Here is a 14,318-nt window from a genome sequence, read left to right as displayed (position 1 = left end):
ACAGCCTTGTTTGTGTAGCTGGCTTTCCTGACTCTATTCGGGGCTTCTTTATTTTCCACGTTGATAGGAGCAAAGCCCTCTTCATTCCCCTCATTGATAACAGCTTTATTTCTCCTTAATAAAATTCTTCAAGATTGTGGCAAACCTTCACTCCAATGCACAAGGCTTCCTTGAAGTTTGCTGCACCAGCAGGAAAGACCACGAACTCCTGTCACCGAGCTGGCCAGCATAAGAACCACCACTGACCACATAAAAACTGCCACTTGCAGGATGACTTTACAAGTACCAACCACGTCAGCAACGTGACAGTACAGGGGGGCCCCTGCTCAGCAGCTCCAGCTTCACGGGCAACAACGGACAGCCTACACAACACTCACACTAAACCTAGACTTAGCCTCAGGGCCATCCAAATCTATCATGTCTGTCAACCTTCTCCTGTTTCAGAGTACCGTTTTCTTGCTACTTGAGGCAGTCCCAGGGGCTTCTCTCATGTGCCCCACATCCTTTGAAGATACCTTTATCTATATAATCAAGTCCTGTCATTATCCCAGACCTTTCGGGCCTCAATGACACCTGCTGAGGCACCTCTGGGCATGCAGGTCTGGAGAACCCTTTGAGGGTAAGGTAGCTTTCTCGAAGTCTATGAAGGATGCCCACAGTAGTTGCAGTTCTCTCCAGCATGGAGTCTAAAGATAGCCATGCCTGATTTCTAGCATAGGCTCTTGCTGCCCAAGAAAGGGACAGATAGTACTGCAGACCCAGCAGGGAGTGACAAACCCACCACAAGCTTCTGCTCTCTTCCCCTAAGATCTTCGCTAGATATTTTAATTTTGAATAAGGGCAGATGCACATTAAAAGAGAAGAAACCAAAATCACAAAGACCACGGCATGTATTATGAGAGCTATGACCTTTACAGGTACACAAATGTTATAAAGACAATGTCTCAATACCTCCATTCCTAAGCTTTGAATTCTATGAATGCAGATGCCCCAAATTATAAACTCTTGAAGGAAAGGAAGACTCTTGGTTAAAAAGTCCTCCTCACGAGTGACATCCTGAAGTCTGATGTGCCAAGAGCCTCTGCCAGGTGTCAGAACACAGCAATTTCCAGGGAGAAGGGACCTCGGATGCATCACCTGGTCCAGCCCCTCACTTCTACAGATGATGAGTCAGAGGTCCACACGCCTAAGTTCATGCCTATGTTCACCTGAGAAGTTTAAGTTTCTCCAGCCTCAGCTTTCTGAACACAAGCTCAGTGTTCCTTGCCTCATCTGCCTCCCTTCTCAGTGAAGGTCACTGCTGAATTCCAGAGCAGAAAACTAACTCTGTGACCCCCAGACTCCATCCCCCTGAATTTAGCATTTCCTTTGCTGCTCCAGGTGCTGAACTCTCCTGCCACCTATCAAACTTGGAGGATAACTATCCACTTGATGCAGAAAAACAGGCATGAGACTTCATCTCAACATGGAAAAATGGAAACTAGTTTCAGAATGGTCTCTCATGTTCAGCTGCTTGAGTTCATGTCCGACTCTTTGTGACCCCATGGACTGTATAGCCTGCCAGGGTCTTCTGTCCATGGGATTCTCCAGGCAAGAATACTGGAGTGGATGGCCATGCCCTCCTCCAGGGGATCTTCCCGACCTAGGGATTGAACCAGTGTCTCTTAAGTCTCCTGCACTGGCAGGCGGGTTCTTTACCACTAACGCCACCTCTCAGGGGGCAGTTCAAAGGCTCGCTGGTGCTCACAGCTCTGTGGTGGAAGAAATTTCAGTTCATGAAGGAAGCATCTGTCCACATAGTCTCCAGAAACACTGTCACCAACCCTCCAAAGGGCTCAGGGAAAGTAACTGCATGACAGGCAACCCACTAAGAGAAGCAACAGAAGGTACACTGGAATTCAAAGTATCTTTCATGGCTTTTAGTCACTAAATGGTAATAACATAAGAAAGAAAAACATAAGAAGCAGGCAAACCAAACTTAGATGGCTTTTACTTTGTTCTAACACTGGTGCTCGGAATTGTTACAACCTGGCCCTCTGCACTGCCTCTGTCACCTGTCACACGGAGGATATAATGAGGTCTACTGCTCGCGGAAATAGTGCTTAACTCTCATACATTTTGTTAATCAAAACCCCCTCCTGCAGCCAAAACCAGCGCTCAGCAGGCTCTCGGCTGTCAGGTATGGCAGCCAGGGCACTCAGCTTGTCCGCCTGCACCACTCCGGTCATCACATCCTCCTCTGGGCGCCTCACTGCCTGCTGCGGAAAGCCAAAACTCAAAAAAGATGTGGGTGGTATTTAGGGGGAAAGGATGGGTTTTTGTTTGTTTCTGAAACAGCAGGGTGGAAGAGTTGAGAAACTGCAGGCCTGGGGAAAGAGGAACCCAAGCAGGAACGGGGCGGTGTCGGGGGTGGGGACGGGGCGTTGGGGGGGGGTTGGTGTGTAGACGCCCCAATCCTGGGAAGAGGGGGAAGCAAATGCAAACTGGTGAACAGGGAGAGGGCCTGGCAGAGACTTGGGCAGGGGCAGGAAGCTGGGGCCCTCTGTGGCTGTGGCCCTGGCTCCATTGGAGCCCCCGTGGATCTGGGGGTGGGGGAGGGGAGGCCAAAGGTAAGTGACGACAAACTAAAATCTGTGCACCGTCAGCGCACACCACGTGGCCCTGCTGCTGGGAGATGGGGAAGTCCCTGTCAGGTCCGCTGGGCTCACTTAACGTACTGAATGGCTGTTCATGGAGCACGTACGATGGCCTGAGATGCTTCCCTTTCACGACCACAGAGAGATGTTCTCCCGCAGATCTGTCTTTTATTGTGAGCTGGAGCAGACACTCATGTTTTTCACTCCTTCCCAGCTTAAAGGAGCACAGAGGTCATGTCCCCTCCCCTCTACTTTCCCCAGCGTGGTAATCTCCCAGAAGATCCAGTCAGCTGGTCTTGTTTGTCAGCCTCTAATCTGTCTCCTTCCTCACATTCCCGCCTCCAGTCCTACCGACCCCTTCATTCCTTCTCTCCATGTCCAACTCCAAGGCAAAGACTCGTCCCCACAGCCCAGGTGCCCCAGCCTTCTCCCACGTCTGTCCCTACAGCCACCATCGACGTGCCCCAGGCCTCCCTGTTCTTGTCCCGGCAGGATTCTAGCTTCTACAGGGCGGCCTTGGCAGCCTGGGTCCTTCTCCCTCTGGTTTCATGGCAGTCTGGACTACTCACGGCCACATCTCCTGAGGGTGTCTCACCTTCACACCCCAACGGCCCTCTCCTCACAGCCCTCAGCACTATCACCCAGCGTGCCTGTCTCCCCTCCAGCTCCCATAACCCTGCTTTCTGTCCTGGGGGAGCACCGGTGCTTCAGCCCCGCCCACTTCTCCCCAAACACTGTCCTCTGTCCAGTACGCTGGCCTCCCTGCTTCCGGCACAGGCTGCTGATCCACAAAGCCCCTTCCCCCTTTTTCTCGGGGAACACAGCTGCATGAAGTCTCCCAGCTCCCTATGCACTTAGGCTGAGTGCTGTGACTGGTTTTAGATGAGAAAATGTGAGTGGAAATCACGTGGGCTGCCCTGAGGCCTTGCCATAAAAGCACCCGCGCACATTCTTACCCGCACATGCCCCTTCACAGCCAGCTGGGTTGTGAAACTTACTCTCTTACAGAAGAGGCAAAGGTCTACTTCAGAAACATGAAGGACAAAATAGAAAAATAGAAAATAAGCCGCCAGAGTCTGTTGTATGTCTTATGCCGTGCAGCCATGGGAGTGTTCAAGCTGGCGGAGAACAGCCCTGGGCTCTGACAAAGGGCAAGGGACAGGGGCTGAGTTGTGTGATAAGGACCAGCAGTCTCCCTGCCCCATGCCATATCCTCAACTAAGGTAGGGGAGAGTCTGGCAACTCTGACCTTAGAGCCAGAGGGTAAGGTCTGTAGCTACCAGGGAAAATGAAACCACAGTTGGAAGATGAAGACAGGAGAGCCAGGTTGACAGGAGAGCCAGGTTAACAGGGCCAACCAAGCAGCAGAACCAGGCAGACAGAAGCAGCAGGAAGTGGGGTCGGGGGAAGGGTGGTAAGGGCACTGGCTGACTCAAACTCCACACCTGTGGGAGAACAGAGTAATGGGGGGGGGACCTGGGAGATGGAATTAGGTTACAAGTTTGTTAAATGCAGAATAAGGCGTCCCCACTCCCACCCCAGGTAAACAAGAAAGCCATTGTAGGATCTGAAGCAGAGGAGCTCAATAGAACGTGTTTGGGAGTTAATCTGTGGTGGTATGCAGCTCAGAATCCACAGGAACACACTGGTTAGGGACCCACCCCCTCCACATCATGTGCTCTCTGCAGATACCTCACCTCTTTGATGAGGTCCCAGGATTCATGATTAAGGCACTCAGCCACACTTACCCTGTTGTGTTAAGAGGCAGTCTAGAATGCCCCAAACTTAGCTTTGAGATGTATTCAGGCCCTGGACAAAGTTCACCCCCAAAGGGGATGGGAAGCTGCATTCCCACGCAGGTATCACAGGAGGTTCTTTAGCCCAGACTGAGGCTATAAGCACAGACAGAGCCCAGTAAGCTGCAGAGGGGACCCAGGTGTGGACCAGGACAACGATTTGCTCCTGGTGATATCAGTTGGGATTCCCCTGGTGGTCCAGTGCTTGACTCTACGCTTCCAACACAGGGGACATGGACTTGAACAGGCTGGGGAACTAAGATATGTTGTGCTTCTCGGCCAAAAACAAAACAAAAATGTGTCATCAGATACTACCAGTATCAGGATATCAGACTTGGGGAAAAGGAAGAGACCTAAAGTTGACAATCCAGCCCAACTTCCAGAAACCATGGCTCACATTCCACTAGAAAATATCTATAAGGTACAGGAGGTTCAGTTAATTAGCAGTTCCATCCATAAGCCCTCTCATGAATTGATCTCATTTTGTACTTCCAAAGTACTGGAGGGTGGGAACTGTCATCTTGCTTTTACATACCAAGAAACAGTAAATCATGGAGAAACTGAGATTTCAACTTTGGTTTTCTAAACAAGGTGTCTTTTTAGCTGGCCTCTTTTATCAAATATGAATTTCTGCCAGATTCTCGGCCAGTTTTGAAGATGAGGAAGACACAGATTCTCGAGGAAATAATGATTTAATTGGAAACAGGCATGAAAACAAATGTGCAGAGTAAGAGGTTACAAGTACTATTGCCGGAGGACTAACTACAGGGAGACAGAAAGGTGGTCGGTCATGGCCTGTATGTGCAGATATGTAATAAACAGCCACCCAATGAAATCCTTCCATCAATCTTACTGAGCAGCTATTAATACTATGAGTCAGGCACCACTCTGGGTGTGGGAGGTTCAACAGTGAAGAAAACAGATAAAACCCCTGCCCTAACATTCTGGTGGGGGGAGCTTACATTCTTATTGCAGATAGATGGATAGATGAACGGAAACATGGTTGGGTGGACAGACAGATGTGTCTGAGGGAAAACCATCAAAGCCTTCATGGAGTAGATGAGTCTTGAACTAATCTCTTGAAAACTGAAGACAAGGTGTTGGTCAGGGGAAGGAGGGGAAATCTGGGAAGCTCTTCAGGAGAAGCAGCACAGAGAAAACCATGAGGGTGTTCATCAGTCAGGGCTCTCTGGGGACCCTCGGGTCATCCCCTGGGGCTAAAGTGTTGAAGGCAAGCAAGATATGAAGGTAGGGAGGCAGGCAGGGGCCCTGGAACTTGGATTTGTCATGCAGGTTATAAGAAATTCGTGAAAGGTTTTAAAGTTGATAACAAAACAGTACCATTAAGCCCCAAATACAGTGAGGGGCTCATATGTTGGAAAGAGTCCTCTTTCAAAGTAGCTTGTTTAATAATCTTACTCTTTACTAGGAAAAAAAAAATCTAGAACAGTCACTTGGAAGAGGCAGTGTAGGTTTAGAAACTGAATATTTCCTGATTAGCCAACGAAGCACTGATATTTGTATTGCTTTAGGAGAGCAATATGCCTATCACCACCCCAAACTTACACCCCTTCCTACAGGGTCTAAAGAAAAAGCAGCTATTCTTTTCAAGTAAAATCATTCCATAAAGGCCAATTCATAATATTCATCCTCAGATAAGCCACTGAACAATGACCGGCATCTGCCAACAGGCCACCCACCCAGGCATGTTTTATATCGTTAGGCAAAAGACTCACTTCACAAGCTCAGGTCTTTTACCAAACAGCAGAAAACTGTACAAGAATCATAATTACTGGTTCCCCTACAAAAGGGAAAGAAGATCTTGTTTCCCTAAAACAGGATTAAAACATAAAAATGCAGCTTTTCTTTTGTTTGGGAGAAAGGAAGAGGCAGCTCACAGAACCTGCACACAATTTTTCTGCCCAGGCAACTTGGATGCCGAGGTGAAGCCCACCCCTCCCCCACCCACCCCTCACAGCACTCCTCCCCTCCCCCACCTACGTACCTCTTTGGAGCACCAGGCACATTTTGGGTGGATTAGCAGGCATTCTTCACATGAGGTGGCACTTCCACTAGTGCATATGTTGAGACCTTCAAAGAAAGATAAAGATGCAGCCATTAGCTTCCAGCCATAAACTCTATTAATGGGCTTTTGAATGGGGTGGGAGGAGGAGTCACTTCCTTTTCTAACAGGGGGCCTCCCTGAAGCTGAGGGGTGCAGGCCCCTGTGCTAATTGCAGGCCTTTGCTCACTGGCAGAAGCTAAACACTGACGGTTTTTGAAGCACCCACCATGTGCACACTTGCGTTAGCAACTCCTGTTTCTTCTACTGTGCCTACCAGGATTCCCACTGTCTTCTTCCTGACACAGCAGGTCCTGTCTCATCGAGAACAAGGCCCCTTTATGCTTAGTCCACATGAAATATCATAAATAGCATAAAAAGCAAATAAAAAAAAGAACTGATTGATCATCTTCAGACATAAGAAAATCCTAAATCAGGTACTGTCACACCAAATCCATAGCGTACCAAAAGACAGCAGCAAAGTCCTTAAAGAAGAATGTAGCCAAGGAATACAACGCCAGCTTAAAGATACAGGTATCTATTAATTCAATATATCTACTAATAGATCAAGAAAATACATATCATCTGGGGAGATAATAAAAAGGTATTTGATCAAATTAAAAAACTACCCATTCAAAATCTATCCCAGATGTTCAAAAAAATATCAGAAACTAAGACTAGAAGGAATTGTCCTTGTAAAAATTATTTACCCTCCACCCTCTGTCACCATCCCACTAATCTGTGGAGGGGTCTCCTGAAGCAAACTCAAGTGTGGTATTCAGGTTAAATCCATTGTCCCCCTCCTCCCTCATCTCCCTTCTCCACTGTATGCCCCTCCCACTACCATCCCCAACGGCAAAGGCATCCTTGGTGAAATTTATCATCACCCCAGTCTTTTCCTTCTGGGACAGATTTCTTTTGACCAAGAGCAATACTTACTGGCTTCTCTCTAAACAGAAGTAACTTTATTTGGTCCTCACAGCACTAACAGACCCACTAGTCTCTTCTGGTCATTGCCTAGAGGCTCACTGGATAAATGGAAAAAAGAAAAACCCAGGGCCACCAGGCCTAGGAAGAAGGGCTCAGATCACAAAGGGGAAAAACAGAGGCAATAAGAGTAACAAGAGAATGTAGAGGAGAAAACAGGGGGAGGTTGAGACTCTTCCCCAGCTTCACCAAACAACATAACAATATTGGTTGTAAGACATCTTAAAACTGACTTCCCTGGAGGCTCAGACGGTAAAGTGTCTGCCTACAATGTGGGAGGATCCGGGTTCGGTCCCTGGGTAGGGAAGATCCTCTGGAGAAGGAAATGGCAACCCACTCCAGTACTCTTGCCTGGAAAATCCCATGGACAGAGGAGCCTGGTAGGCTGCAGTCCATGGGGTCACAAAGAGTCAGACACGACTGAGCGACTGAACTTTAAAACTATAACATTTCTCTAATTTGGTCATTTTAACTCCCTGATTCTTCTTTGTCACTAGCAGAAAAAAACCTACAGAAATCAGGTGACGCAGGAGGCTGCACTGAGTCACTGCACTGAGGCACTAGAGGGCAAACCATTTGGGATGAGAATGGCAGCTCATTCCCACTTTCAGGCAATGAAAGTGGGAGAAACTGGCAGGACCTGAGGGGCTGGGAAGAAAGAAGGGTGACTTTGGGAGCCCACAGAGGGTGAGAACGATGGCTTTCCCCAGCCAGAGACCCCGACGTGGAGCCCTGGGCACTTCATCTCCACCAGCTACCACCCTGTTGGGACCCCACCTCATACCACCAGAGCTGGGGACCTCAATGTCACTGCCAGGCCTTCAGTGGGACCTCCTGGGTACAACACTGGACTCGGAATGCATTTTACAGGAGAAACAAAACCAGGACCGATCACCCTGCATCCTCATTTCAGGAGGAAGAGTCCTTCGCAGGTCCAAACATTCACCAAGAAGGTATTAGAATTCAGTCCACAGGGAAGTTGGGCTTGCCTTCCATCTGCTTAAACGGACAACCTCCTTTCCCACTTTAAAATGAATCCACTCACTTGGAGACTTTCAAATAGGCACCTGAGCCTATTAAAAAAGAGAAATGATTGCAGGAAAAGTTTCCAACGGTCAGTTTCATTGTTTGGTTAAATCTCCTTACCTGAATCACTTTGCTGTACAGCAGAAATTAACACAACACTGTAAATCAACACTGTAAATCAACTATGTTTCAATTTAAAAAAATATTTCCCAGAATATTTAGCTTAAAGTTGACATTAAATAAATAGATGTGGGAACTTCCTTGGCCGTCCAGTGGCTGAGTCCACCTGCCAATGCAGGGGACATGAGTTCGATCCAGGAGGATCCCCCATGCTGTGGAGCAACTAAGCCCACGAGCCACAACTACTGACATCTGTGCACCCTAGAGCCCCTGCTCTGCAACAAGAAAAGCCACCACAATGAGAAGCCCTCACATGGCAACTGGAGTTATTGCTGCTGCTGCTGCTGCTGCTAAGGCGCTTCAGTCGTGTCCGACTCTGTGCGACCCCATAGACGGCAGCCCACCAGGCTCCCCCGTCCCTGGGATTCTCCAGGCAAGAACACTGGAGTGGGTTGCCATTTCCTTCTCCAATGCATGAAAGTGAAGTTGCTCAGTCGTGTCCGACTCTTAGCGACCCCATGGACTGCAGACTACCAGGCTCCTCCGTCCATGGGATTTTCCAGGCAAGAGTACTGGAGTGGGGTGCCATTGCCTGCTCCATGGCAACTGGAGAATGGTCCCCTACTCGCTGTAACTAAAGAAAGCCTGTATGTAGCAACGAAGACCTAGAGGAGCCAAAAATAAACAAACTTAGAAAAATAAATAGACATGGACAAACGAAATTAAAAAAAAAAAAACAAAACTCCTTATCTGACAGAACCCACTAGCTGCGCAGGGGCCGGAATCAAACCTAGAATGAAAGTGACTTTTCTCCTGTTTTCCTCAACCTTATCAAATACACACCCAGGCTCTTGTGGCATGTCATTTGCTTTGACATATAAAATAATTTCTATAAATGATGCATAAAATCATCCCTATAAATCATTTCTATAAAATCACGGAACTGCAGAACCTTGGAGCTAGAAATGCTCTAGGATCAGTTCACTAAGTCATCCCATTTTACAGCTGAAAACATGAGAAAACAAAAATAACTTGGAAAAAATAACAAGGAGCCCAGTCTTCCAGTAAAAGGTCAGAAGGGGCACCAGCAAGCAAGTACCCATCCATATGGGGTCCCTTGCCACCCAGGTACGGGCCACCTGACCAGTGAGTTTCAGGGTCCTCTGAGGAGATGTTGAACAGACTCTCAGTCAGAAAGGAATTTGAGGTTGGATGTCTCACTTCTGTCTCTGCCCCAACTCACATTAATTCACAAACACCACTTTCTAATTACCAGGGCCTCATCACTGAGCTCTGGGACCTTGGATAGGAGATCTCAGGTTCAGAGCATTAAAGGCTCCTCCTCTCTGACCCATATTACACTGGGCTCTGGTCTTCTGCTTTGTCAGCCTAAAAGACCTTGGACAAAATCCTGAAGAGGCTCCACAGGTGTGACAGGCATCCGGTATGAAAACATACTGAACAACTGTAAAATATCTGTCATACTACATTCTTAGTCGTTTCTGTTACTTCTTACATATTCATATGCAATAGTAGTTTCACTGCACTGACAGTGATTCCACTAAAATCAGGTTGCTATATTTTGTAATAACGAAATGGAAAGTAACCTTTAAAAATTGCATAAAAATAAAAAAACAATTTTAAAATATAAAAATAAAATTAGGTTGCTGTTGAGACAAATTCAAATTCAAGAAACCCTGCTCTATGCAAGTCCTAAATGCCAAGTACTGGATTAGGGGATGCTAGAGACACAGAGATGAATGACCCAGGCTGTGCTCCCTGGGAGCTCACAGCTGCCAGGGACAGGTCATGCCAGTCCCGCCAGGCACTCTGGGAACCAAAAGCATAGACCATGTGCTGACATGTGCCACAGTGCCAGTGCTACTCCCTTTGGCATCTCTCCTCCCTCCACCTATTAATATTTCAGCGAGTTTGGATTTGGCTGGATGAGTCATTCGGCACCAATAGCACTTTGAAAGGAAGGAAGTAATGAATAACAACGTTAAACAGCTGCAGTTCACAAATGTCAAGAGTGTTGTGTCTAGGTCATAGTAATAGGTGCTAGCAGCCCAAACGGTGGCCACAACTTTCCTTGGTTACTGTTTGCACGGTGACCATTCCCAGCTCAATGTCAACTGCCTGCAGCCCTTAACGTCTCTGAAGCCAGGGGTTTACTGCAAACCGTCATCTGAAAATACGCTCTCCTTCCGAAACTCAATGACTCATCCCTCCTTGTCATCAGTCTTATCCAGGCCGATCCTTCCTTCAAGATGCACGAAATGTTTCTCCTAATCCAACCCTTCCTGCCTATACCCTCCTCCAGCCCCACACAGCCCAAGCCAGGCCCTCCGCAGGTTTCTGCGGTCGCTTCCTGGCTGGTCTCCCTCCATTCAGCCTCTCCACACCTCTGTCTATCCGACGTGGCTGAGGTCACACAGCACCCACTGATGCACACCTCCAGTAGTTGGAATTTCCTGATCTAAAACACTCCATGGGATAATAGAGGTGAGTCCCAAGTCAGAGCAGCCCGAATGGCAGGGAGAGAGGAGACACAACACTAGTCAGTGGGAATAGTGGAAACACACAGCAAGCAAGTAGGGTGTGCACTCACCCTGGAAAGCAAACAGACAAGAACAGACTCTGCTGTTAATGTCTGTGCAATCACCATCATGATACAACTGAGAAGCCAGCAAGAGAAAACAATCCTGAATTACATTTTATTCATTGTTTTCAAGACAACAGAAAATAAAAACATCTCATCATTGTTGTTTGGGGTAAAAAAAGTGGTAAGGCACTGGAGTGCTTCTCCCCATGCCCCGAACCACAGCCACTCATGTGTCACATAATAGACAAAGTCTTTCCAGTGCTGAATCTAGCATTTAAATAGTCATCAGTCTAAAGACGTTACCACGAAGTGTAAATATACCCTAGAAAGGATCTGTCTCATTCATATCTTTACTGCCTTTCTGAACACCAAACATCTGCAGAACACTCAACAACGTCACCTTTACAGACATGATTTGTTTTTTAAAAAACATCAATTAATATATAGGATACTATGCAGCTTTAAAAAAGAATGTGCATGCTCTCTATTCCCTGCATACTGATATGAAGCTCACTCTGAGATAGTTATCAGTTAGGTTCAGTTCAGTTGCTCAGTCGTGTCCAACTCTTTGCGACCCCATGATCTGCAGCACGCCAGACCTGCCTATCCAATACCAACTCCTGGAACCCACCCAAACTCATGCCCATTGAGTCGGTGGTGCCATCCAATCATCTCATCCTCTGTCGTCCCCTTCTCCTCCTGCCCTCAATCTTGCCCAGCATCAGGGTCTTTTCAAATGAGTCAGCTCTTCACATCAGGTGGCCAAACTGTTGGACTTCCAGCTTCAATATCAGACTTTCCAATGAACACCCAGGACTGATCTTCTTTAGGATGGACTAGTTGGATCTCCTTGCAGTCCAAGGGACTCTCAAGAGTCTTCTCCAACAACACAGTTCAAAAGCATCAATTCTTCAGCACTCAGCTTTCTTTATAGTCCAACTCTCACATCTATACACGACTACTGGGAAAACCATAGCCTTGACTAGACGGACCTTTGTTGGCAAGGTAATGTCTCTGCTTTTAAATATGCTATCTAGGTTGGTCATAACTTTCCTTCCAAGGAGTAAGCGTCTTTTAATTTCATGGCTGCAATCACCATCTGTAGTGATTTTGGGGCCCCAAAAAATAAAGTCTGACACTGTTTGCACTGTTTCCCCATCTATTTGCCATGAAGTTATGGGACCAGATGCCATGATCTTAGTTTGAGCTTTAAGCCAACTTTTTCACTCTCCTCTTTCACTTTCATCAAGAGGCTCTTTAGTTCTTCTTCATTTTCTGCCATAAGGGTGGTGTCATCTGCGTATCTGAGGTTATTGATATTTCTCCCGGTAATCTTGATTCCAGCTTGTGTTTCTTTCAGTCCAGTATTTCTCATGATGGACTCTGCATATAAGTTAAAAAATCAGGGTGACAATATACAGCCATGACGTACTCTTTTTCCTATTTGGAACCAGTCTGTTGTTCCATGTCCAGTTCTAACTGTTGCTTCCTGACCTGCATACAGGTTTCTCAAGAGACAAGTCAGATGGTCTGGTCTCCCATCTCTTTCAGAATTTTCCACAGTTTATTGTGATCCACACAATAGATCCATCCAAAAGGCTTTGGCATAGTCAATAAAGCAGAAATAGATGTTTTTCTGGAACTTGCTTGCTTTTTCGATGATCCAGCAGATGTTGGCAATTTGATCTGCCTTTTCTAAAACCAGCTTGAACATCTGGAAGTTCACGGTTCACGTATTGCTGAAGCCTGGCTTGGAGAATTTTGAGCATTACTTTACTAGCGTGTGAGATGAGTACAATTGTGCGGTAGTTCAAGCATTCTTTGGCATTACCTTTCTTTGGGACTAGAATGAAAACTGACCTTTTCCAGTCCTGTGGTCACTGCTGAGCTTTCCAGATTTGCTGGCATATTGATTGCAGCACTTTTACAGCATCATCTTTCAGGATTTGAAATAGCTCAACTGGAATTCCATCACCTCCACTAGCTTTGTTAGTAGTGATGCTTTCTAAGGCCCACTTGACTTCACATTCCAGGATGTCTGGCTCTAGGTGAGTGATCACACCATCGTGATTATCTGGGTCATGATCTTTTTTGTACAGTTCTTCTGTGTATTCTTGCCACCTCTTCTTAGTATCTTCTGTTTCTGTTAGGTCCATACCATTTCTGTCCTTTATTGAGCCTATCTTTGCATGAAATGTTCCCTTGGTATCTCTAATTTTCTTGAAGAGATCTCTTGTCTTTCCCATTCTGTGGTTTTCCTCTATTTCTTTGCATTGATCACTGAGGAAGGCTTTCTTATCTCTCCTTGCTATTCTTCGGAACTCTGCATTCAAATGGGAATATCTTTCCTTTTCTCCTTTGCTTTTCACTTCTCTTCTTTTCACAGCTATTTGTAAGGCCTCCTCAGACAGCCATTTTGCTTTTTTGCATTTCTTTTCCATGGGGATGGTCTTGATCCCTGTCTCCTGTACAATGTCACAAACCTCTGGCCATAGTTCATCAGGCACTCTGTCTATCAGATCTAGTCCCTTAAATCTATTTCTCAGTTGCACTGTATAATCATAAGGGATTTGATTTAGGTCATACCTGAATGGTCTAGTGGTTTTCCCTACTTTCTTCAATTTAAGTCTGAATTTGGCAATAAGCAGTTCATGATCTGAGCCACAGTCTGCTCCCGGTCTTGTTTTTGCTGACTGTATAGAGCTTCTCCATCTTTGGCTGCAAAGAATATAACCAATCTGATTTCGGTGTTGACCATCTGGTGATGTCCATATCTTCTCTTGTGTTGTTGGAAGAGGGTGTTTGCTATGACCAGTGCATTCTCTTGGCAAAACTCTATTAGCCTTTGCCCTGCTTCATTCTGTGCTCCAAGGCCAAATTCCAGTCTAATCATTAAAAACTCAGACAAATCCCAGTGTAGGGACTATTTACAAATTACCTCCTCAAAAATGTCAAGGTCATTAAAAGATAGAAAAACTGTCACAACCAAGAGGAGCCTCTGGAGACATGACAACTCAATGTACTGCATGAGTTTCTGTTCTCCTAGAACAGAAAAAGAACATCAGATTTAAACTAAGAAAATCTAA

General features: G+C 46.5%; 1 protein-coding gene across 2 annotated transcripts in view; it reads right to left on the bottom strand.

Moving 5' to 3' along the window:
• The window catches only part of ITGB5 (integrin subunit beta 5), a 116,210-nt gene that overhangs the window by 96,675 nt on the left and 5,217 nt on the right, over nt 1-14,318 (bottom strand). For both annotated transcript variants that reach the window (XM_081571712.1, XM_081571713.1), the window contains exon 2: nt 6,438-6,523. In XM_081571712.1, coding sequence (XP_081427838.1) covers nt 6,438-6,523 — 86 coding nt within the window. The remainder of the gene's footprint in view (nt 1-6,437; nt 6,524-14,318) is intronic.

The sequence above is a fragment of the Giraffa tippelskirchi genome, chromosome 2 (assembly GCF_054371585.1).
Source record: "Giraffa tippelskirchi isolate mGirTip1 chromosome 2, T2T-mGirTip1v1.2.pri, whole genome shotgun sequence".
Classification (NCBI taxonomy): Eukaryota; Metazoa; Chordata; class Mammalia; order Artiodactyla; family Giraffidae; genus Giraffa; species Giraffa tippelskirchi.
Note: the sequence above shows the minus strand (reverse complement) of the source record. Positions and strands in the feature narration are given on the sequence as shown.